Source organism: Engystomops pustulosus, chromosome 3 (assembly GCF_040894005.1).
Source record: "Engystomops pustulosus chromosome 3, aEngPut4.maternal, whole genome shotgun sequence".
NCBI lineage: Eukaryota > Metazoa > Chordata > Amphibia > Anura > Leptodactylidae > Engystomops > Engystomops pustulosus.
This window is the reverse complement of record NC_092413.1, coordinates 81,787,277-81,813,093: the sequence shown is the minus strand read 5'-3', so window position 1 is coordinate 81,813,093 and position 25,817 is coordinate 81,787,277. Positions and strand designations below refer to the sequence as shown.

The window sequence follows — 25,817 nt, the reverse complement described above, 5'->3', positions numbered from 1 at the left end:
TACACTGTACAATGGAAGTGCTTAAAGAGTTTTTCCAATTAGACTGGAAAACTGATATCCAGCCATTCCTGCGGTCCAATACTCAAGTATCTTGTTGGCACCCCTGGCTGGTGCAGAAGTGTCAGTAGCCATTTGATTTTTTTTTGCCTCGGACAGCAGGTAAGCCATGTGTAACACTGGTTGAGGAACAGAAGACATCATACAGCATACCACAAAACTAGGCTCTATTTTTCAAGTTTCATGTTGTCAGAGAAAATTTGGTCTTTATTAGAGATGAATGAACACACTCGTCCGAGCTTGATGCTCGTTGGAGCATTACTGTACTCGAAACTGCTCGTTGCTTGGCCGAATATTTCGCCAGCTCGAAAAAATGGCATCTCCCGCCGTTTTGATTTTTGGCGGCCAGAAACAGAGGCAATCACAAGCCAGGAGACTCTGCACTCCACCCAGCATCACGTGATACACTTACACGTCGATAGCAGTGGTTGGCTGGCCTGATCAGGTGACCCTGGAATAGACTTGCCCTTGCCCGCGCTGCTTGCATCATTCTCTGTCTGGATGCCATTAAAGAGAGAGCTGCTGCTGCTGCAGAGATAGCGTTAGGGTGTTATATTAGCTTACTGTTAGGCAGGAGTGAGTCTACAAGAACCCAACAGCCCTTGTTGGGGCTAGAATTTTTTTTTTGTTTGCTTGTGACTGGGCTTGCTGGCATTAGTAGTGCAGCTAGTACCATATTGTGAGGAATTTGCTGGGAGACCTGCGACCGTTGTGTTTAGCTCTTAGTGACACACATATCCATCTCAAACACCTAAGTGGGACAATTTATTAGGGGTTTGATTGAATTAGGCACAGTCTTACACTTTAATTTTGAAAATGTTGAACCCGAGGGCTAGGGGTAGAGGGTGTGGGCGTCCAACTACTGCAGGGGTTCAGAGGCTGTGGTCCTGGGCGGGGTGAGACACCACCTGCTGATGAGGGAGCAGGGGAACGCCGCACAACTACACTCCCTAGGTTCATGTCTCGTGGTAGAGCACTGTTGAGGCCAGAACAGTGCGAACAGGTGATGGCGCTTAACCACCACCAGTATGCGCAGGCATATGAATGCTAAACACCCCACTCAATGGAACCAAGGCCGTTCACCTCCGGCCGGGCACACCACTGCTCCTTCCCCTGTGCCATCTGCTGCCTCTGCTAGTCAGACCCCAGCCCAAACACCTCCCATGCGAAAACCACACCTTCACCTCCACGATCCTCCACAGCATCCACCAATGTCTTCATTCGCAGCGTTTAGCTGTCTATACCCCAGGCGCTGGAGCGCAAGAGGAAATACAATGCAACCCACCCACACGCCCAAGCCCTCAACGTCCACATCTCCAAATTACTCAGCCTGGAGATGCTGCCCTATAGGCTGGTAGAGACCGAGGCCTTTCGCAAACTCATGGCGGCGGCCGCCCCTCAGTGTTCGGTCCCCAGCCGCCACTACTTTTCCCGATGTGCCGTCCCAGCCCTGCACCAGCACGTGTCACACAACATCATCCGTGCCCTGTCCAACGCCCTTTCTGACAAGGTCCACCTGACCATGGACACGTGGACGAGTGCTGCCGGGCAGGGCCACTATATATTGCTGACGGCACATTTGGTTAACTTGGTGGAGGCTGGGACCGAGTCTGACCCTGGGGCTGGTCATATACTGCCGACGCCGAGGATTGCGGGGCCTACCTCGGTCCAGGTCTCTCAGGCCTACTATGCCCCCTCCTCCTCCCACACCTCCCCCTCCGAATTACCACCCGTGGGCATGGCGCCATCAGTCGGTAGCTCTAGGCACAGCAGCAATGCCGTTGCTAAGCGACAGCAGGCGGTGCTCAAATTGCTGAGCCTAGGCGATAAAAGGCACACCGCCCAAGAGCTATTACAGGGCATCACGGCGCAGACTGATCTGTGGTTGGCACCGCTGAACCTGAAGCCAGGCATGGTTGTGTGTGACAACGGCCGTAACCTGGTGGCGGCCCTGCAACTCGGCAGACTGACACATGTGCCATGTCTGGCCCATGTGTTAAATCTCATAGTTCAGCGGTTCCTCAAGACATACCCCAATCTGTCTGATTTGCTCACTAGGGTGCGCCGCATCTGTACACATTTCAGGAAGTCCAGCACAGATGCTGCCACTCTCAGGACAGCGCAGCGCCGCCTCCAACTGCCCGCTCACCGACTGTTGTGCAACGTGCCCACGAGGTGGAATTCAACATTAACCATGTTATCCAGAGTTTACCAGCAGTGCAGAGCGATTGTAGACTGCCAGATGTCAACTTCCACCAGAACTGGTAGTCAGGTCAGTCAGCTTCCTCAAGTCTACAATGAGGAGGGAAGTGGATGTCTGATATCTGTCAGGTGCTGAGTAACTTTGAGGAGTCAACACAGATGGTCAGTGGCGATGTCGCCATCATCAGCCGCACCATCCCGCTGCTTGGCCTGTTGAAAAACTCTCTGGTCAGCATGAAGTCAGAAGCTTTGCGCTCGTCACAAGAGACGGGGGAAGAAGATTCCCTTGTTGATAGCCAAAGCACACTCAGGTCTGTTTCTCAGTGCATACCGGAGGAGGTGGAGGAGGATGAGGAGGAAGAGGAGGAGAATGTTGGCGAGACAGAAGAGGGGACCATTGTTCAGTCCTTCACTGTTCAGCGTGTATGGGCAAAAGAAGAGGAGTTGGAGGAGGAGGAAATGGAGAGTTAGGCCAGTGAGGGGAGTGAATTCTTGTGCGTTGAGACTCTGGCACTTATGGCAGATTTCAAGCTAGGCTGCCTATCCCGTGACCCTCGCGTTCAAAGAATTTAATCCAGCACCGATTACTGGTTATTCACTCTCCTGGACCCACGGTATAACCAAAATCTTTCCACTCTCATCCCTGGAGAGGAAAGGAGTGTGAGAATGCATGAATACCAGCAGGCCCTGGTGCACAAGCTGAAACAGTATTTCCCTTATGACAGCGCTAGCGGCAGAGGGTGTACTTCTGTGGAACAAGTAACAAGGGAGAGTAGGCGAGCAGGCAGCTTGTCCAGCACTGGCAGGGGTACGCTTTACAAGGCCTTTGCCAGTTTTATGTCACCCCAGCAAGACACTGTCACCTGTCCCCAGTCCCGGCAGAGTAGGGCTGATCTTTACAGAAAGATGGTGAGGGAGTACGTAGCTGACCATACCATCGTCCTAAATGATCACACAGCTCCCTACAACTACTGGGTTTCAAAGCTGGACATGTGGCACGAACTGGCGCTGTACGCCTTGGAAGTTCTTGCCTGCCCTGCCGCTAGCGTGTTGTCTGAGCGGGTTTTCAGTGCAGCTGGTGGCATCATCACCGATAAGCGTACACGCCTGTCGACTGACAGCGCTGACAGGCTGACGCTTATCAAGATGAATAAAGCCTGGATTTCTCAGGATTTCTATTCTCCACCAGGTGAAAGAAGCGCAACCTGAATAACCACCATAACCAAGCCAATTACTTATAAGAACAGTACTACACTTGATCTTATACAAAAGATTCTTAGAAGTGCTGTTCGTAGCCCCCGCCTGCTTTGAAAATTATATTTTTTTTTCAACGTAAACGCTTTTGGCCCCCAGGCCTTTTTTGGGTGGGGAGGAGCCGAGAGGCAGGGGCTTGGACAGGAGAAAGCTCGCCTCGCAGCGGCCGCCAGCTCCATCCCTAGATCCAACTAACATAGTTTTAACTGCAGCACCTTTAATCTACCACTACTATACTGCCTCCATACATCATCCCCTTATCAAACGAGCTGTGTCAGGCAGAATTTTCGGGTGTTTCACCAGATACATAATGGAACTCGGCCCATCTGTCACCGCCATGCTGGAGACCTGAAGTTGCAATCATAGCAGCGCAATATGGATGCCCCATACTGTCGCTCTTAATCATGGAACCATTTCGGAAAAAACTATTAAAAATAGAACCGCTATGCTATTCCATTATTCCTAGATGAAATATTCAAACGTCCCCGCCTGCTTTGAAAATTATAATTTTTTCAAAGTAAACGCTTCTGGCCCCCAGGCCCATTCTGGATGGGGAGGAGCCGAGAGACAGGGGCTTGGACAGGTGAAAGCTCACCTGGCAGCGGACCGCCAGCTCCATCCCAAGATTAGGCAGCCTCAGAGGCATCCATGCATACTGCCCCTGCTGTTTCCTGTCCATTTCGCCTCCACGATCCTCCACAGCATCCACCAATGTCTCCATGCGCAACTTTCAACTGTCTATACCCCAGACGCTGGAGCGCGAGAGGAAATACAGCACATCATCTCCTTATCAAACGAGCTGTGTCAGGCAGAATTTTCAGGTGTTTCACCAGATACATAATCTGTCGCCGCCATGCTGGAGACCTGAAGTTTCAATCATAGCAGCGCAATTTGGATGCCCCATACTGTCGCTCTTAATCATGGAAGTCGTCTCCTTGGCTGCCTCCACATGTCGTCCCCTTATCAAACAAGCTGTGTCAGGCTCATTTTTCGGGTGTTTCACCAGATACGTTATGGAACTTGGTCACTATGTCGCCACCATGCTGTGTTATCGACTAAATATACCGTCAACCTTTTGTTCACATAGGAAATCATTTCAGCGCTTCTTGCTCACCTCCTTTGGTTCCTCTCTGCCACCCATTGGTTTGAAGCCTGAGCCCATTTGGGGTATGTTGCCATGCCACTCTCTAGCCTGCTGCTGCCTCTGCATGCCGTCTTCAATAGTGTCAGGGTCAATTATTGCATGTTTTAGATGCTATCTAGTCTCATCCGGTCACTCTGTCATGGCCATGCTGTTGCCCATAATTTTGGCATAATGGTGCGATTAAGCATCCTCGGAGGCATCCATGCATGCTGCCCCTGCTGTTTTCTGTCCATTTCTGTGGTGTTTCCATCATTTTCTGAGGTTTCCAGGTGTTTGGCCAAGCTTCCCTGTGCAGACCCTTGGTCCCCTTGAAAAATGCTCGAGTCTCCCATTGACTTCAATGGGGCTCGTTATTCGAGACGAGACAAATAGTTGTGCTTATTAATAGTATAAGGTAGGCAGCACAGAAACAAATTGGATCTTGTTTTCACAATAAAACACATATCAGCATAGTATCCCTGCAAGGTTTAGTCCCCCACTAGGACAGATGGAACATATTAGCTACAAAAGACACAGACTGGAGAAGCAACACAATCTATTGTTTAAGAAATCGATTCACAAATATTAGTGTATCATTTGACAAATATTCTATGAAGTTTGAACATTATCATAAAATTCAACTGCAATACCAGTTTGCACCAGCAGGAGCCCCTTAAAGACCACAGAAGTATGACATTAGTAATACGTATATTGCGCTTGTATTCTTTTATGTGTAATGTTCCCTTAATCATATGTAATTAATTGCATATTGACTATGTAGTGATATACATTATTTTGTTGTTTGTCCTAAAGATTTTAATATTAATAGCACATTACTTTGGATGCAGAGAAGCTAGATTGCATGTTCATGTGATTTCAAAAGAGGTTGGTTATAGGCAGTGGGGTAATTTCAGATCCAAGTACAAGAAGTTTTAAACCAAGAAAATATAAATAGATCTTTGTTTTTTGGTAATGCGGAAGTCTTTACATCTGTGGAAGCATTTGCTCTTAGATTTACTTTTCACATAAGGTGAACACTGATGAATAATAATTATAAGAATGCGTGGTTTTCTTTTTTTTTTTTTTGGTGGTGTGAGTTTGCATACTTTTTACTTTTTTGTGATTTATATTTTAGGCGCATGTATGGAAGGAAGTATGGAATGATTGTACAGCCAGTCCCCTACTTAAGAACACCTGACTTACAGAAGACCCCTAGTTCTCTAGTTACATTATAGACCTCTCTGGGGAAGCTCTCTGGATGTTTTACTTTAGTTCCAGGCTGCAATGATAGGTGTATGTAATGAGGTTTTATTGATAATCCTTGTTCCCATTACAGAAAAAAATGTTGAAAATCCAATTGTCACTGGAACAAAAAAATTTTTTTGTATGTGGAGATACTATTATAAACATACAGTTCCGACTTACATACAAATTCAACTTAAGAACAAACTCAAAGAACCTGTCTTGTACGTAACCCAGGGGCTGCTCGTATTTTGATTAGCGTCTAAACTGTGTCTATGTTGTCTGATTGATCCTATATGGTAGGATGCAGCATTGTGGTATACAGCATTGCATTTACTAAGGAGACTGCATCAAATGCCTTAATTGCCATGGTCATTGTCCTTACAAGATACCTTATTGTGGTGCCAGAGTTGTTCCTCCCTGCAAACTGATACAAATGATTTTTCCTAAGGACAAGTGCAAGCTCAACATAGAATATTTCTTGCAGAAATATTTTACAGAAGGGGGCAAATTGCTAGCCTCTATGGTGAAGGGTAGAATATAAGAGAGGTAATATTGAAGCAGTGAGAGAAATGAGACAGTAGAATTATAACAGATTTTACAGAGATTCTCATTGAGTTTACAACTTTTTATTCTAGCTTATATAGGCCCAGGATGGACCGGGTGATGAACCAGGATATAGAATATACCTTATATACTCGAGTATAAGCCTAGTTTTTCAGCACAAAAAAATGTGCTGAAAACCCAAACTCGGCTTATACTCGAGTAAAAAATATATAGGTTTTAACAGGTTTTTGCGGTAAAATTAGGGGCCTCGGCTTATACTTGGGTCGGCTTATACTCGAGTATATACGGTAAAAGGAAAATGGGCATAAAAAAGAAAAAAGAGAACAAAGTGAAAAAAAGGACAAATTATCAATATTGAAGACTGACTTAAATATCTTTTAAAATTCTTTAATTCTAAAGTTACTAGCTAGTTAGTAGTATTAGTTAGTATAATTATACCTATATCCTTTTATATACATAGAAGGAAAATAATGATTAGTAGCAGTAAATCTCCTACATATGAACATTGATTGAGATGATGCACCCAGTACAGTAATGGTTGCCATTAATGAAACCAGGCATCATTCAGTTTCTGGTAAGGTATTATAAGGAATGAACACCTCTGCTAAAAAGTCGATTTGCTGGCAAGGTGGAGATTCATCTTTCTATTATCTTTTGACTTTTATGAGGGAGTTTTGTAGTGCCCATAATACTACACTTTTATTTTTAGCTTATGTCTTGTAATGACAAATTGCATTATTTACACTGCACATATTTATATTATTCTTTATCTTTTCTATCTTTATTCTTCAGAATTTTTGAAGCGATCAGGTACAACAGTTTTTCAATTTAATCTAAGTACCCAGATATAATACCAAGATATAGACACTGTTCATTTGTATTAAAAAGAGGAAATTACATGCATAAAATACCTGAAACTATCATTATGATTCATAGTCATGGGACTGAAAGTAAGCAAACAAGCAATCACAGAGATACAAATGAAATCATTCAGCTATAACTGAAACCACAAAAAGGGCTTATAGATTACATCAAGTCTTTAAGATATTTAACACAATTGATGAACATTATGGATAATGTACATACTGGACACCAGATTATCAAAAATTAATGTTCTTACAGAATGTTTAAAAATCATGACTGGTCATAGGGACTGCCACAAATGAATCCAATAAATTAGCCTCTGGAGCACCTCCATCACAAACTGGGAATTAAACTGGACATCCTATTTGTAAGCTTCTCTAGTTACATTGTATGTAAATAATTTGTAGCACAATCTTCCACACCAGCAGAATCTTATCATGATTATTTTATTATGCTAAAATCTGAATCATAGTAAAATCGCACAATATGAAATTTGAAACTAAAGTAAAAAATAAAACACATGGAAAAGCCGGCGTATCACAGACCTAGTGCAGGGTCCTTGCACAGTAGGCTATAATTCTGCAGGCTTTAAATTTTGTAAAAATCTCTACTAAACCTCCATGAAAGAGCACAAATGTAAACTTATTCAAAGAAAATATCACATCTTTATTACAGAATTCATCTTATAATACATCAAAACATACGGTTAAAAGAACCCCATTTAAAAAGAACATATAAAAACAAATAACAAAGAACACGGACAGTGTATAAATTACTAGGAGGGCATTATATGCATAGAAATAAATCAAGGCGCTGGTGAAAATCCTCAAATGCCTCAGGCTATAAACCAAATGGAAGACCAGATACGATATAACACAATATCACATTATAATTGCCAATAACCACCTCAATGCAACAAATCAATACCCACCAGGCGCCATGATGCCCTGCTAGAATCACACTGTCCGACATCCCAACGAGCGTTTTGCACCCTGCTTCGTCAGGGGTTGTGCATATAAATTTTGTAATATGATAGAATGTGCCAGTTGCATTATATATAACCTGTAAAGGACAAATTGATGCCAAATTAGCTACTGTATGTCAGAAGAATAGTTTTTCTGATATGCAAATGAGTAGACAAGAGTCAATTCACGTTTTCTCCTGGTTGCCGCCGAACCCTGTCTACTTTTTTTGATTGACAGCTCAATGTCTCTTTAAATCTTGACTTGAGCAGACAGGAAGTCCTCTATCTGGCCACTTCCTGTCCTGAACACTGTGTGGGAAACTGCACACCATTTTATGCATAGGCACGGCCAGGTGGGGGTGGGTGGAGACAAAGGCAGATAAAGTTTGGGGAATGATTTTACTGGTTGGAAGTGGCAGATTTAAGCTGGGCCACCAGTAAGGTTTATTGTGCCTGTTCTTGGTGACATGTTCCCTTTAAGTGAGGTGCTATGCAATATAATTCCAGACCCAGACCTTTGGTATGTAAGTCCCCAGAAGAGACAGTAACCCAAAAATAAAATTAAAAATTGGTGAAGTTTATTCCATGACTGAATGCAGCATGCTTAAAAAAAGGTTTAACACTGAAACATTGAATGGAGCCATGCAAACAATCTTCTGTTGAAGTAGATGGACTCCTCATAATGCATGTTAAAAATGGCAAAAAACTGCCATTATCTCAAAGTGTTAATGTATTTTGTTAACAATTAAACACTAAGATATTAAAGGAAATTTACCATCAAGACTAATAAACCAGGGGCACTTAGTATCTAGTCACTGTGGTAATCTTCTTATATTTTTTTATTCATGGTGTCCATCATACTAAAATCAGATTTCAAAATTATGCTAATTAGCCTAAGTTCAAAGCACCAGTCTTAATCAATTCCCCCCTCTGTTTTCAATTATGTTCAGTTTATTTCCGTTTATTTACTATTCTTTTTTTTCCATGGAGGTAAATAAATGGAAATGCTGACAGTGGTGTGAACTGAGCCTTAGTAAACTTTTTTATAATGTTCATCCATCTAAAAAAAACTTTGATAAAATGGATGAAAAACAATGTTCTTACTTCTATCACTAAAATCCCAACAGTTTAACAGTTTCTATTAATTAAAAAAATTAAATAGCATTATTGTTGATTAGTGACAATTTTCAGTTATGTGTATTCTTTTAACATACAGTTGAAATCTTATGTAAGCCACAAATTGCTCTTTGTATGCATAACATTATTCGGTTATCTCTTCTCTTCCTGTGTTTACCTGTGAATATATATAGGAGCTCCAGTCATGAACCTCAACAATTAAAAACCTAATTTTCATTTAAAATGTTCTCCCAATAATAGTATGACTAGATATACTGGCCGGATGCAAATAGAGCTTTCATTTATGGGTAAAAGGGTTTCCTTTATTTCTCACATTGACCCATCAGCTTCTAGCTACGCCACTGCCTATATAAATGTTGTAAGACATCGAGAAGTAACATCACAGCCAACCTGATCCAGTACAAAAAACATTTTTACCAGTTAAATATTGATCTTGGATTTAATTATTACAAGTTACATCAAAAATAATAGGTGAGATGTACATGCATTTAAGGGATTATCCAGAAATAAAAATGTTGTTATGTATGGCTGCCAGGTCTCTTTTTGTGTACAGCATGAAACTCATACTGTACTCGGTGCATGGCTGTAGTTGAGACAGCGTCGCCAGCCTCTTTATACAAGCAGTGGCGGACTGTGCAGCGTCTTAACAGGAGCGCCATAGCTAATTTTTATATGATCAAACACATACACAGTAGGATTACATGAATTTCCAGATGCATACATATGTACTGCTCAGCTGATGGAATAAATATGTGTACTGTATATAAATGACTTTGCATTGCAACACACACTTGTTGTATTGGCAATGCTCCAGCAAATGTTCTACAGAAGTTCCACCTGAGGACAAAAGGTGATTCCAATTCCATAAGAGGGTAACTTGGGTGTGTTACAATAATCTACATTTTTTCTGTTTTTACTAGCACTGATTTATCATCAGTTCTGTCCTCATCTGAACCATGCACTTGTCGTACATATAATGTTGCAGAGGCCATTGTCTTTCAGTTTCTCCACCCCAGTGACTACAGCTATACTGTAAACCATTGCTGTGTCACTGGGCTACCTGGAGCTCATGAACTCACTAATGAATGAAGGTTGTTCAAGGTTTCTACTTTGTCATCAAAATCCAACTTTCACCAAGTGCTACACCTTTAAATGTTCACATCTTATGTAATATATAATGTATTCTAATATTTTTAGTCAGAGAATCAGGGCCGTAACTAGGAGAGGCTGTGCCCCCCTTTCCCTTACAAATGTCATAAGGATTTTGCAGACACCATGGAACTGTAGAACAGAGGACAGGGCTCTGTCCATCCAATCCATTTTCTAAAACTTCTAATAAACATATCCCTGTATTGTTAATAAAGTTATAGTTAAAGTTAATGGAAAAGTTATCCAATTTTCCTATATGCTTTCTGTATCAATTCCTCATGGTTTTCTAGATCTCTGCTTGCGGTCCTGCTATAAAAGCTTCTATTTTTACTTCCAGCGGATAGAAATCTGTCCATGGTCATGTGATTGATATGCAGGTGCATGAGACGTTATTTTCACACAGCTCCTATTACTCTCTGTGATAATAACGGTTTGTGCATCTGCGTGTACATCACAAGACCATGGACAGATCACTATCCACTGGAAATAAACATTGAAGCTTTCTATAGAAGGACAGCAAGCAGACATCTAAGAAACCATGGGGAATTGATACAGAAATGCACTGTAAAATTGTGTAACTTTTCCTTACACAAACCATATCAAATATTTGCTGAAAGTGGACATCCCCTTTAAATATTCACAGTAGGTTTCCTTTGAAGAGGTTGATAGACTGATGTTGGGTGTTTAGAGGTTATAAATTTATCTAGCTGCCTTTTTTTCTTGCAGACCTTTTATAACAATACGCAACTGTTTTCTTCCTCCAGTATCTTGGCAATCGGTGCAGATAAAATCAGCAATTTGACATTCTTTTTAAAGGCTGTCAATTTTCGAGAGAGGGTACTACAGCGTGGGCTGGCTGCCAGACTTTACCACAAGGTAATATAGTCAATCGACTCTTTATTGCAAAATAGCATGTCAATGTGATTCATATTCAAATGTCAAAATTGTGTTACTTATTGTGGTCGTTTTTAATATATGGGGTTTCTGCCAGAAAATGTGTAATAGCAAGAAATAACTAAGATCTTAAAGAGGTTTGCCAAACAGGTCATTCAACGTACACATTATGGGGTAGATTTATCATAAGTCTCTTAGAGCAGAACTGTTCTAGTTGCCTATAGCAACCAATCGGAGCTCAGCTTTCATTTTCCCACAGCTGTTTATAAAATTAAAGCTGAGCTCTGATTGGTTTCCATGGGCACCTAGAACAGTTTTACCTCAGAAACTTGATGATAAAGCTCCCCCTATGTCTCCAAAATATTGCTTATCACATAACTATAAGGTGTTTTATTTTCACTTATTTAATTAAAAAAAGTTTTCACCATTTATTAGAAAAGCATTCTTATCAGATACTTCAGGTGGTTAGGTTTCCTCTTACAGACATGTGAGATTTGTGCAAGAATGTTATATAATTAACTGAAAAGATCAATGTTGACTCAAACAGTTAAGAAATACTCTACTAGTTCATGTAAGGTCTTCCTGACAGATAAAGTACTTGTTCATGGTAATGTTACATCATATATCCAGCATCGCTTCTCAGCTATCACATGTTATATATCCAGCATTAGATTCCTTTGCGGACATAGCAAAGGGCAGTGACACAGCAAAAATCTTCTGATCAAATATAAAGTAGTTAATTGTTTACAGTATTACCTTATATACCAGAGAGCTCACAAATCACCCCACACGTCAAACCAGCATTGCATATTGCTTTTTATAAGATTTCCAGACATACAGTATGTTTCCTGTTTCCCAGTGATAAGTCAATGGGGAGAAATTTTTCTATGTATCTGTTTGCAGATTTGCACAATGGGCAGGGCCATATCCCTTGATGGACCTTTTTACTTATTCTATGCTGCCTAGTCGCATACAGCACAAAGAAAAAGGGTGTTTTCAAATTTTAAAACTAGTTTGAAGCTCTAATATTGCTATTTGTAGTGGTTGTTAATCTGGAATCACTGGCCCAAATATATCAAAAGTTGGGCAAACTGTCATACTGCAGTTTGCCTCGATCATGTGTAGGTTGTGCCAGATAATTCTATACTGGAGTACGGTGTTCAATTTTCTGATGCAAACAGCACTGCAATGCACAGTATGCACACAGTTGCACCTTTTTCTTTATGGTGCACTTTCATTTTACATTGGGCGACGCAATTGTGTCGAGGCTCAGTAATAAATGTGGCACAAACTAGATATACACACCAACACGCCCCTTTAGGTTCACAGTTTTCTTAAGTGTCAGGCGAAGTGCAGCGGCCACACAAAAGTGTCCCAAACACTTCATGACTACAAGCAAGCTCTAAAGATGTTTTTTAGTGCAAAGGTACACAGAAAAACTGGCATAGACACATTGATACATCTGGGCCACTCAGGGCCGATTCTAGCATATTTGCTGCCTGAGGCGAATATTAAAATGCTGCCCCCCTCCCCCCACTCCCTGTTAAGTAAATGCTGAAAACTTTACTAACAAGTAACAACTAGAGATGAGCGAGCACTAAAATGCTCGGGTACTCGTTATTCGAGACTAACTTTTCCCGATGCTATGCTGATATGTGTTTTATTGTGAAAACAAGATCCAATTTGTTTCTGTGCTGCCTACCTTATACTATTAATAAACACAACTATTTGTCTCGTCTCGAATAACGAGCCCCATTGAAGTCAATGGGAGACTCGAGCATTTTTCAAGGGGACCAAGGCTCTGCACAGGAAAGCTTGGCCAAACACCTGGGAACCTCAGAAAAGGATGGAAACACCACGGAAATGGACAGGAAACAGCAGGGGCAGCATGCATGGATGCCTCTGAGGCTGCTTAATCGCACCATTATGCAAAGATTATGGGCAACAGCATGGCCATGACAGAGTGACCGAATGAGGCTAGATAGCATCTAAAACATGCAATAATTGACCCTGACACTATAGAGGACGGCATGCAGAGGCAGCGGCAGCAGTGGCAGGCTTGAGAGTGTCATGGCGACATACCCTAAATGGACTCAGGTTTCACCAAAGGAGGGGAAATGATTTCCTATGTGAACAAAAGGTTGACGGTATATTTAGTCGATAACACAGCATGGTGGCGACATAGTGACCAAGTTCCATAACGTATCTGGTGAAACACCCGAAAAATGAGCCTGACACAGCTCTTTTGATAAGGGGACGACATGTGGAGGCAGCCATGGAGACGACTTCCATGATTAAGAGCGACAGTATGGGGCATTCATATTGCGCTGCTATGATTGCAACTTCAGGTCTCCAGCATGGCGGCGACAGATAGACCGAGTTCCACTATGTATCTGGTGAAACACCTGAAAATTCTGCCTGACACAGCTCGTTTGATAAGGGGATGATGTGCTGCATATCCTCTCGTGCTCCAGCGTCTGGGGTATAGAGAGTTGAAATGAGACATTGGGGGACGCTGTGGAGGATCGTGGAGGCAAAATGGACAGGAAACAGCAGGGGCAGCATGCATGGATGCCTCTGAGACTGCCTAATCTTGGGATGGAGCTGGCGGTCCACTGCCAGGCGAGCGTTCGCCTGTCCAAGCCCCTGTCTCTCGGCTCCTCCCCACCCAAAATGGGCCTGGGGGCCAGAAGCGTTTACTTTGAAAAAATTATAATTTTCAAAGCAGGCCGGGTTGTTTGAATATTTCACCTAGGAATAATGGAATAGCATAGTGGTTCTATTTTTAATTGTTTTTACGGAAATGGTTCCATGATTAAGAGCGACAGTATGGGGCATCCATATTGCGCTGCTATGTTTGCAACTTCAGGTCTCCAGCATGGCGGCGACAGATGGGCCGAGTTCCACTATGTATCTGGTGAAACACCCGAAAATTCTGCCTGACACAGCTCGTTTGATAAGGGGACCATGTATGGAGGCAGTGAACTAGTAGTAGATTAAAGGTGCTGCAGTTAAAACTATGTTAGTTGGATCTTGAGATGGAGCTGGCGCTCCGCTGCCAGGCGAGCTTTCGCCAATCCAAGCCCCTGTCTCTAGGCTACTCCCCAAACAGCACTTCTAAGAACCTTTTGTATAAGATCAAGTGTAGTAGCGTTCTTATAAGGGTTATGGCGGGTGAGGAGAATGTAAACAGATGCGCAAGAAGCGCTGAAATAATATCGGTAAATGATAAAAGTTTGGCAGTATATTTTGTGGATTACACAGCAGGGTGGCGACAAAGTTAACAAGTTTGATGTGGAATCCATGAAAACAACCCAAAATTCTGCCTGACACAGTTCGTTTGATAAGACCATGTATGGAGGCAGCTATATGGACGACTTTTGGAGGCAGCTATGGCGATGACATGTGGAGGTAGCAATGGAGACAACGTGTGGAGCCAGCTAAAAAGACGACATGTGGAGGCTGCTATGGAGACAATTTAATTTGGATAGTGCCTGTATGTGGCAGTCCAAAAAAGTTTTCAAACCAGAGGAGCAGGTAGGTGGTCCTCCAGAAAAATTAAATAAATTGAGTGCCTGTATGTGGCAGTCCAAAAAAGTTTTCAAACCAGAGGAGCAGGTAGGGGGTCCTCCAGAAAAATTAGATAGATTGAGTGCCTGTATGTGGCATTCCCAAAAATTGCTTAAAACAGAGGACCGGGTAGGTGGCCCTCCAGAAAAATTAAATACATAGAGTACTATAGCTAGAGCCAGTTGGCCCTGGCAAAAAATAGCCAGTTTCCTCTGCTTTAGTGTACAAAGAGGAGGAGAAGGAGGACAATGAGGAGGAGGAGTGCATACATTATTCAGGTTGAGCTTCTTTCACCTGGTGGAGAATGAAAATCCGGAGAAATCCAGGCTTTATTCATCTTGATAAGCGTCAGCCTGTCAGCGCTGACGCGCCTGGGCCAGATTCATTTAAACTGGGACGGGGGGGTATTGTGTATATTATATGGGGCCAGATACATTTAAACTGGGGCGGGGGGGGGGGTGCTCTATATATTATATGGGGCCAGAATAATTTTATACTGGGGGGTTGTATATATTGTATGATGCCAGATTATTCTTTTCCTGGGGGGGGGGGGGGTTTATATATTTATATGGGTCCAGATTTCAGCTGGGGGGCTGTATATGGGATACAGTATATTACTAAGCTGGGGAGCTGTATATGGGATACAGTATATTACTAAGCTGGGGAGCTGTATATGGGATACAGTATATTACTAAGCTGGGAGGCTGTATATGGGGTACAGTATATTGCTAAGCTGGGGAGCTGTATATGGGATACAGTATATTACTAAGCTGGGGAGCTGTATATGGGATACAGTATATTACTAAGCTGGGGAGCTGTATATGGGATACAGTATATTACTAAGCTGGGAGGCTGTATATGGGGTACAGTATATTACTAAGCTGGGGGGATGTATCTGGGATACAGTATATTACTAAGCTGGGGCTGTATATAGGATACAGTATATTACTAAGCTGGGGGGCTGTATATGGGATACAGTATATTACTAAGCTGGGGGGCTGTATATGGGATACAGTATATTACTAAGCTGGGGAGCTGTATATGGGATACAGTATATTACTAAGCTGGGGAGCTGTATATGGGATACAGTATATTACTAAGCTGGGAGGCTGTATATGGGGTACAGTATATTGCTAAGCTGGGGAGCTGTATATGGGATACAGTATATTACTAAGCTGGGGAGCTGTATATGGGATACAGTATATTACTAAGCTCTTAGTGACACACATATCCACCTTAAACACCAAAGTGGGACAATTTATTAGGGGTTTGATTAGAATTAGGCAGAGTCTGCTGATTTATTTTTTTTTACCTTTATTTCTTTTTATAGCTCAAAGTCATCTTGCAAAGCAGTGTGCTTTCAGTGTAGGCTAGAAAATAGCCATAGAAGAAACCCAACGGCTTACTTAGGCCTACAATAGCGTTATATTTTCCTTTTTTTTGTTTGCTTGTGGCTGGGCTTGCTGGCATTAGTAGTGCAGCTAGTACCATATTGTGAGGAATTTGCTGGGAGACTTGCGACTGTTGTGTTTAGCTCTTAGTGACACGCATATCCACCTTAAACACCGAAGTGGGACAATTTATTAGGGGTTTGATTAGAATTAGGCAGAGTCTGCTGATTTATTTATTTTTTTTTACCTTTATTTCTTTTTATAACTCAAAGTCATCAGGCACAGCACAAAATCCAGTTGTGTGCTGTCAGTGTAGGTAAGAAACTAGCCATAGCAATAGGATAGCATCGTTTTGTTTTAAAATAAATAAATAAATAAAAATAAATAAATAAACACAAAAAAAAAATTAAAGTTTACACTTTAATTTGGAAAATGTTTAACCTGAGGGCTAGGGGTAGAGGACGAGGGCGTGGACGTGGGCGTCCAACTACTGCAGGGGTCAGAGGCCGTGGTCCTGGGCGGGGTGAGACACCACCTGCTGATGAGGGAGCAGGGGAACGCCGCAGAGCTACACTCCCTAAGTTCATCATGTCTCAAGTTACTGGGACTCGTGGTAGAGCACTGTTGAGGCCAGAACAGTGTGAAGAGGTGATGTCGTGGATTGCGGACAATGCTTCTAGCCATTTGTCCACCAGTCAGTCTTCCACGCAGTCCACCCATGTCACCGAAATTAGCACTGCTGCAGCTCCTCCACCTCAGCCTCCTTCCCCCCAGTCTGCCCCCTCCCAGCAAAATTTGGCATTTGAACCGGCGTACTCTGAGGAACTGTTTTCTGGACCCTTCCCACAGTCACAAACCACTTGTCCGGTTGCTGCTGAGCTATTTTCCGATGCCCAGGTTTTCCACCGGTCGCAGTCTGTGGGTGATGATGACATTATTGACGTAGTGGAAGAAGTGTGTAAAGAGGTGTCGGACGATGAGGAGACACGGTTGTCAGACAGTGGTGAAGTTGTTGTCAGGGCAGGAAGTCCGAGGGGGGAGCAGACTGAGGGATCGGAGGATGATGAGGTGACAGACCCAAGCTGGGTTGATAGGCCGGGTGAACACAGTGCTTCTGAGACGGAGGCGAGTCCTATAGCAGAACAGGTTGGAAGAGGCAGTGGTGAGGCCAGACGGAGAGGCAGGGCCAGAGCTGGTGCATCAGCGCCAAATGTTTCACGTAGTCAAGCTCCCATGGCGAGGGCTAGATTTTCAGAAGTCTGGAGGTTCTTTAAAGAAACACCGGATGACCGACGGACTGTGGTGTGCAACCTGTGCCAAACCAGGATCAGCAGGGGTTCCACAACTACTAGCTTAACTACCACCAGTATGCGCAGGCATATGAATGCTAAACACCCCACTCAATGGCACCAAGCCCGTTCACCTCCGGCCGGGCACACCACTGCTTCTTCACCTGTGTCATCTGCTAGTCAGCCCCCTGCCCAGGACCCCGGCCCAAACACCTCCCGTGCGAAAACCCCATCTTCGCCTCCACGATCCTCCACAGCATCCACCAGCGTTCAGCTCTCCATACCCCAGACACTGGAGTGCAAAAGGAAGTATAGCGCAACCCACCCACACGCCCAAGCCATAACCATGTTATCCAGAGTTTACCAGCAGCGCAGAACGATTGTAGACTGCCAGATGTCAACTTCCACCAGAACTGGTAGTCAGGTCAGTCAGCTTCCTCAAGTCTACAATGAGGAATGGACGTGGATGTCTGATATCTGTCAGGTGCTGAGTAACTTTGAGGAGTCAACACAGATGGTCAGTGGCGATGCCGCCATCATCAGCCTCACCATCCCGCTGCTTGGCCTGTTGAAAAACTCTCTGGTCAGCATGAAGTCGGAAGCTTTGCGCTCGTCACAAGAGACGGGGGAAGAAGATTCCCTTGTTGATAGCCAAAGCACCCTTAGGTCTGTTTCTCAGCGCATATCGGAGGAGGTGGAGGAGGAAGAGGAGGAGAATGTTGGCGAGACAGAAGAGGGGACCATTGTTCAGTCCTTCACTGTTCAGCGTGTATGGGCAGAAGAAGAGGAGTTGGAGGAGGAGGAAATGGGCAGTCAGGCCAGTGAGGGGAGTGAATTCTTGCGCGTTGGGACTCTGGCGCATATGGCAGATTTCAAGCTAGGTTGCCTATCCCGTGACCCTCGCGTTCAAAGAATTTATTCCAGCACCGATTACTGGGTATTCACTCTCCTGGACCCACGGTACAAGCAAAATCTTTCCACTCTCATCCCTGGAGAGGAAAGGAGTGTGAGAAAGCATGAATACCAGCAGGCCCTGGTGCACAAGCTGAAACAGTATTTCCCTTCTGACAGCGCTAGCGGCAGAGGGCGTACTTCTGCGGGACAAGTAGCGAGGGAGAGTAGGCGAGCAGGCAGCTTTCCCAGCACTGGCAGGGGTACGCTTTACAAGGCCTTTGCCAGTTTTATGTCACCGCAGCAAGACACTGTCACCTGTCCCCAGTCTGTGTCCTCAGATCGTGATGAGAATGAGTGCAGGTGCTGCTTTCCCCTGCAAGGACCTAGCCTCCGGGAGTTCCAGAGGCTGAAAGACCTGTGATGATGTCATGATCACATGACCTGCAGGGGAAAGCAGCGCACAGAAAGAGAGAGAGCTGCATCTGTGAGGTGAGAAACATGATAGGGACTAGGGAAGGGGGAGAACATTGTGGGGCACATTATTTCCTGGGGGGCTGTGTGAGGCACATTATTTACCGGGGGGCTGTGTGTGAGGCACATTATTTACTGGGGGGCTGTGTGTGAGGCACATTATTTCCTGGGGGGCTGTGTGAGGCACATTATTTACTGGGGGGCTGTGTGTGAGGCACATTATTTCCTGGGGGGCTGTGTGAGGCACATTATTTCCTGGGGGGCTGTGTGAGGCACATTATTTCCTGGAGGGCTGTGTGTGAGGCACATTATTTCCTGGGGGGCTGTGTGGGGCACATTATTTCCTGGGGGGCTGTGTGAGGCACATTATTTACTGGGGGGACTGTGTGAGGCACATTATTTACTGGGGGGCAGTGTGAGGCACATTATTTACTGGGGGGACTGTGTGAGGCACATTATTTACTGGGGGGCTGTGTGAGGCACATTATTTACTGGGGGGCTGTGTGAGGCACATTATTTACTGGGGGGCTGTGTGAGGCACATTATTTACTGTGGGGCTGTGTGAGGCACATTATTTACTGGGGGGCTGTGTGAGGCACATTATTTACTGGGGGGACTGTGTGAGGCACATTCTTTATTGGGGGGCTGTGTGAAGCACATTTACTGGGGGGATTGTGTTAGGCACATTATTTACTGGGGGGCTGTGTGAGGCACATTACTTACTGGGGGGCTGTGTGAGGCACATTATTTACTGGGGGGCTTTGTGAGGCACATTATTTACTGGGGGGGCTGTGTGAGGCACATTATTTACTGGGGGGGACTGTGTGAGGCACATTATTTCCTGGGGAGCTGTGCGAGGCACATTATTTACTAGGGGGAATGTGTGAGGCACATTATTTACTGGGGGGCTGTGCGAGGCACATTATTTACTGGGGGGCTGTGTGGGGCACATTATTTACTGGGGGGACTGTGTGGGGCACATTATTTACTGGGGGGACTGTGTGGGGCACATTATTTACTGGGGGGACTGTGTGGGGCACATTATTTACTGGGGGGACTGTGTGAGTCACATTATTTACTGGGGGGACTGTGTGAGGCACATTATTTACTGGGGGGCTGTGTGAGGCACATTATTTACTGGGGGACTGTGTGAGGCACATTATTTACTGGGGGGCTGTGTGAGGCACATTATTTACTGGGGGGCTGTGTGAGGCACATTATTTACTGGGGGGCTGTGTGAGGCACATTATTTACTGGAGGACTGTGTGAGGCACATTATTTACTGGAGGACTGTGTGAGGCACATTATTTACTGGAGGACTGTGTGAGGCACATTATTTACTGGGGGGCTGTGTGAGGCACATTATTTATTGGAGGGCTGTGTGAGGCACATTATTTACTGGAGGACTGTGTGAGGCACATTATTTACTCGGGGTCTGTGTGAGGCACCTTACTTACTGGGGCGCTGTGTGAGGACATTACTTATGGGGGGGCTGTGTGGGGGACATTTCTTGGAGCGTGTTCACACATGTCACTAGGACAGGCCTTGGTTTGATCACATATATTTTCCAGTAATACACATGTGATGGGTAACAAGCACCTGGTTTTGATTAAATGCAAGACAAAGTGTGAGCGCAGCCTTTCAGTATTTGGGGAGATTGTTAGGGGCGGCAGCAGGATAACACTGCCAGGGAACAAAGATGTAGGAACAATGAGGAACATAAGATGTGGTGATGGGGATTTCTCCTTTGTTCTCTGTAACTGTATATACCAGAAGTAACCTTGTTATTGGCACAACCACATGTGAGGGGGTTATGTACAGAAGGGGGCATTACTGAAAGTGCAATACACATGCATTGGGGCCCGTGCCCCGGATCTTTTACCACCCTAGCAACGCCCCTGATCTGGCCCCATATAATATATACTGCATCCCCCCAGTATAAAACAATTCTGGCCCCACAAAATATATACAGTACCCCCCCCAGTATAAAACAATTCTGACCCCATAAAATATATACAATAACCCCCCCCCCCAGTATAAAACAATTCTGGCCCCATAAAATATATACAGTACCCCCCCCCCCCCCGTATAAAATAATTCTGGACCCATTCAATATATACAGTAACCAACCTCCCCCCCCCCCCCCAGTATAAAACAATTCTGGCCCCATAAAATATATACAGTACCCCCACCCCTGTATAAAATAATTCGGGACCCATACAATATATACAGTAACCAAACCCCCGCCCCCAGTATAAAACAATTCTTGCCCCATGTAATGTATACCCCCCCCCCACAGTATACATCAATTATGGCCACATATAATGTATACAGTACTCCCCCCCCCCTCCCACAATAACGACACCTCCCCACTCCCCCACATAAAATAAATGACAGTACAGGAAAATAATAAAATCGTACGTGGCTCCGGTCTTCACGGGACTCTTCTCTGAGCCGCGGCTCCGCACAGTGACACAGGCGGCGTGACGTCATGACGCCTGTGTCACTGATTAGAACGGAGCGACGCAGCTGCCGGAAAGGCGCTGCGTCGCTCCGCATATAAATCGCGCCTGTCTCTTTAAGACACAGGCGCGATTTATTTAGCTGGTGGGCGATTCGGGCGTTAATGGACGCCCGAATCGACCACTTTAGAGCGACGAATTTCGCCGCCCTTTACATGGTTCCGCATTCTGCTGCCTGAGGCGAGATTTTCATCTCGTCTCATGGCAGATGCGGCCCTGGGGCCACTGTCTGCTCTCAACACTGAGCTTTGCTGGAACTCTTGCCATACTGCGGCCTCCAATCAGGAGCTTGCTATATCTTTCACTCAGAGCAAAGAGTCACTCCTGGGGAGCTTAATGTAGAGAGACGATAGTTCTTCTGGATTAGGGACCTCCCCAGGTTTCTCTTGCAGTTATTGTAGGCATTATTTAGAATTTTATTTTCACATTTAGTATATACACAAAGACATGTTTAAGAAGCTCCTAGGTGTCCAACAGCTGACAGATAGATAATAATGTCATCACTCAAAATGATCATCAAAAATGTATTATGTAGACCAGGGGTAGGGAACCTATGGCTCGGGAGCCATATGTGGCTCTTTTGATGGCTGCATCTGGCTCTCAGACAAATCATTGATTAATAGCAATCGTCAGTGTGTACATCTAAGACACACAAGTTGCTTTTTTTTGCCGTCACTACCTATTTACTTGGGGCATGTTTTGGCGCTACCTATCTACTGGGGAAATATGTGCTGGCACTACCTATCTACTGGGGAACATGTGCTGTGGCTACCTATCTACTGGGGAAATATGTGCTGGCATTACCTACCTACTGGGAGGCATTTGCTGTGTCTACTGGGACCTGGGGGCATGTGATGGGGCTACCTGCCTGCTGGGAGGTATTTGCTGTGGCTACCTATCTACTGGGGGCATGTGCTTTGGCTACCTTTCTATTGGGGAGCATGTGCTGTGACTAACTATCTTCTGGGGGGTCATGTGTTATGGCTACCTATGTGCTGAGGGCATGTGCTTGGGCTACCTTTCTACAGGGGGCATGTGCTGGGGCTAACTATCTACTGGGGGAATGTGCTATGACTACCTATCTAATGGGGGCATGCGCTGTGGCTACCTATCTGCTGGAGGGGGCATGTGCTGTGGCTACCTATTTACTAGCAGGCATGTGATGGTGCTACCCATCTACTGGGGGGCATGTGCCGTGATTACCAATATACTGGGAGGCATGTGCTGTGGCTACCTATCTACTTGGGGGCATATGCTGGGGCTAGCTGTCTATTTGGGTGGATGTGCTGGGGCTACATATGTACTGGGGGGCATGTACTGGGGCTACCAATCTACGGGGGGTCAAGTGCTGTGGCTACCTATCTACTGGGGGCCATGTGCTGTGGCTACCTATCTTCTGGGGGACAAGTGCCGTGGCTACCTATCTACTGGGGGGCAAGTGCATATTGTATGGCTCCCCACAGAATTACATTTTTAAATATGTGGTGTTCATGGCTCTCTCAGCCAAAAAGGTTCCTGACCCCTGATGTAGACACTGGTTTATTTTTCCTTCTCTATTGCTTTCTTCTCAATTTTTTTTCTTGATGTAAGTCTAGGATGTACATTTTTTCTCTGCTAATACACAATTTATTTATTTTTTTCTAAGAATGTATTTGTGTATTACTATTCTCTAGCCAGAACCAGAAGTACCCCACATAGCTATAGTATTCAGAAGTATGGCTGATTTATCTAAACATAAAGATGAAAGTCTATGTTGGCTTGGCTTCATAGCAGCTTTCACAGTTACCTGTTTGATGAATTAGCTAAAAAATTAGGGACCTTATTTATAAATTATTGCACCAAATATATGTCACGGGTGGTCCCGCGACCCATATCTCGGGTCGCGGGCTCACCTGTGCCTCTCACCCCACGCCAGCGTGCCGCAGGCGCGACTCACGGACCCCGGCTCCTGCTCCGACTTCTACGCTCCCTGCCGTGGCTGCTCCATCATCTTCGGCCGTGCGCGCGCATCCCCAACTCCTAGGGTGCGCGCGCACCGGCTTCTGCAGATTTAAAGGGCCTGCGCACCATTAATTGGCGCTGGTCATTCCAGGTAATCTATTTAATTATGCCTCTCCCTGTGATCCCTTCCGGATCTTTGTGCTTAGTGCCCTAGAGAAAGCTTGTTTATGCCGTGTGCTATTTCTGTGTATTCCCGTTGTGACTCCGGTTCTGCCTTTGACTTTGCTCCTTTGCCGCCTGCCTTGACCTATTGCTACGTCTCTGACTCCGATCCTGTGCTGCCTGTCCTGACCTCCAGCCTGTCCCTGACTACGAGACTGCCTGACATTTCTGTACCTCGACCTTGGCTGCCACTGCGGACAAGTCACGCCTGTGGAACGACCTGGTGGTACCACGCCGCAGCTTGTCTAACCCCCTTTGCGGCGGGCTCTGGTGAAAACCGGGTACCACTTAGACTCCGGTCCCAGGTAGTGGCTTGTGTCATCGTCCGCAGTGGTCCAGAGGATCCACAACCTTGAAGCCTGACAATATACTTAATGGGGTTAATTCAGTATTATAATAATATTATAATTATAGTGCCCTGTGACAGATTACATTGTGTACCATGTATTCATCAAAATCACCACACATTTTGGGTCCAGTGAGAGGCCCATCATAAAAATAATGCATTGAATGTTTTCCAAAAACAACCAAATATCAATCTGCTAAGCTCTTCCTGCTCTATAACATGCTGCCTTCAGATTAGGCTGCATTTTCATGATAACTTGGTCAATTTAATTCTAGGTATTATTCGTTTGGTTTTGTAATAAAATACAATTTACTTTCAATCTCAAAACCATTCCACAGATTAGCCATTTAATACCATCCTGAATTACTTATCTAGGTAATGACAAAGAAAGACGAGTCCTTTTCTGCCTGGAATTCCTGTTTGCACCATGTGGTCACTCTGGCTTTGGCACATATCCATAGAGGTGAGTAAATACTTTTCCTATCAAGTTATGCAATATGATGCTAGATGCATTCAAGTGTTCTGACCGTCATCAACTGTAGTAGAGTAAGGAATGGGATTTATATTATATAGATTTGTAGACGTAAAGATTAATGGTCCATAACGGTGGGTTCAGAAGGGTGCAATAATGTATGGGAGTGAGGCATTGGGTTCATAGTATATAAGAGTGGGGGTGCAAGTGGTAAGTCTATAGAGTGAGGCTGTACTGGATAACACTATTTTGGAAAAGGGCAGAAGGTCAAAGTCTACAGGAATGGGGCTACATGTGGAACTAGTCTTTAGGAGTAGAGTGATATTTATTAGCGTATTGTTGATGAATATCTCCAAGATATGTCTGTGTAAAAGGGAAATGTGTAGAGGGCTCTTGGAACAAGCCCTCTCCATATGCGGTACCAATTATGGCAATTAATCTTTTAAGTGCCAAGGTCAAACTATAGCACCTAACAGTGCAGCTTATCGGCGCCGCCATCTTGGATTGCCGTTTGGTGTCCCCTCTAATTTTGCTAACTTAAAAATTATTGTTTTTGTTATTTTATTTTTTGCTCATTTACAGGAAAATTCACTTGAAATAGGTTTGGTTTAACCCCGAAACGCATTGTGGTTCTGTACGATGTATTTGTTATTTTATTGTTTTCTAATAAACTTTCATATGTTTGCTACTGAAACTGTATATTCCAAATTTGAATACTTGATGTGTGCCCTTCCTTCCCATTTTCAATTTTCCATACTCTGGCGGGTGCAGCAGTCCAGACGTGAGGTTAAAGAGACTGGTTGCACCCACTTAAATCATCTAACATGCTTATAATAGAGTTATACCTTAAATTACAACTGTGAAGCATAAAAACTTTTGCCTAACTCTGCACTAAGCAAAAATAAGCAATTCTTTAATTTACTATAGTTAGCTATCTGCAGGTGTTTAGCAGCTAGCAGTGGTTTTACCTTGCCCCCAGGCTAATCTCCATCTGCCATACTTTCTGGTTGCCATGAGAAACCGTATTGTACAGCTAGAGACAACAGGACACTTGTTGAGAGGAGCTGTAGGACCTGTAGGGATGTCACAAGCATGTGACTCATCACATGCTTTAGGTCGTCCAATTACAAACATGCTGTCCTGCATCATTTGAATGTCCTTATTGTTTTTGCAAAGGGCCTTCAGTGATGTCACAAGCATGTGACTCATAACATGCTTCAGATCGCCCAATTACAAACATGATGTC

At 44.4% G+C, this 25,817-nt stretch overlaps 1 protein-coding gene across 1 annotated transcript in view; it reads left to right on the top strand.

The window, feature by feature from the left end:
- Positions 1-25,817, top strand: part of ACOXL (acyl-CoA oxidase like) — a 257,177-nt gene that overhangs the window by 160,101 nt on the left and 71,259 nt on the right. Inside the window, exons 15-16 of the mRNA XM_072141224.1 lie at positions 11,324-11,435; positions 24,475-24,562. Of these exons, the coding sequence (XP_071997325.1) occupies positions 11,324-11,435; positions 24,475-24,562 (200 nt within the window). The remainder of the gene's footprint in view (positions 1-11,323; positions 11,436-24,474; positions 24,563-25,817) is intronic.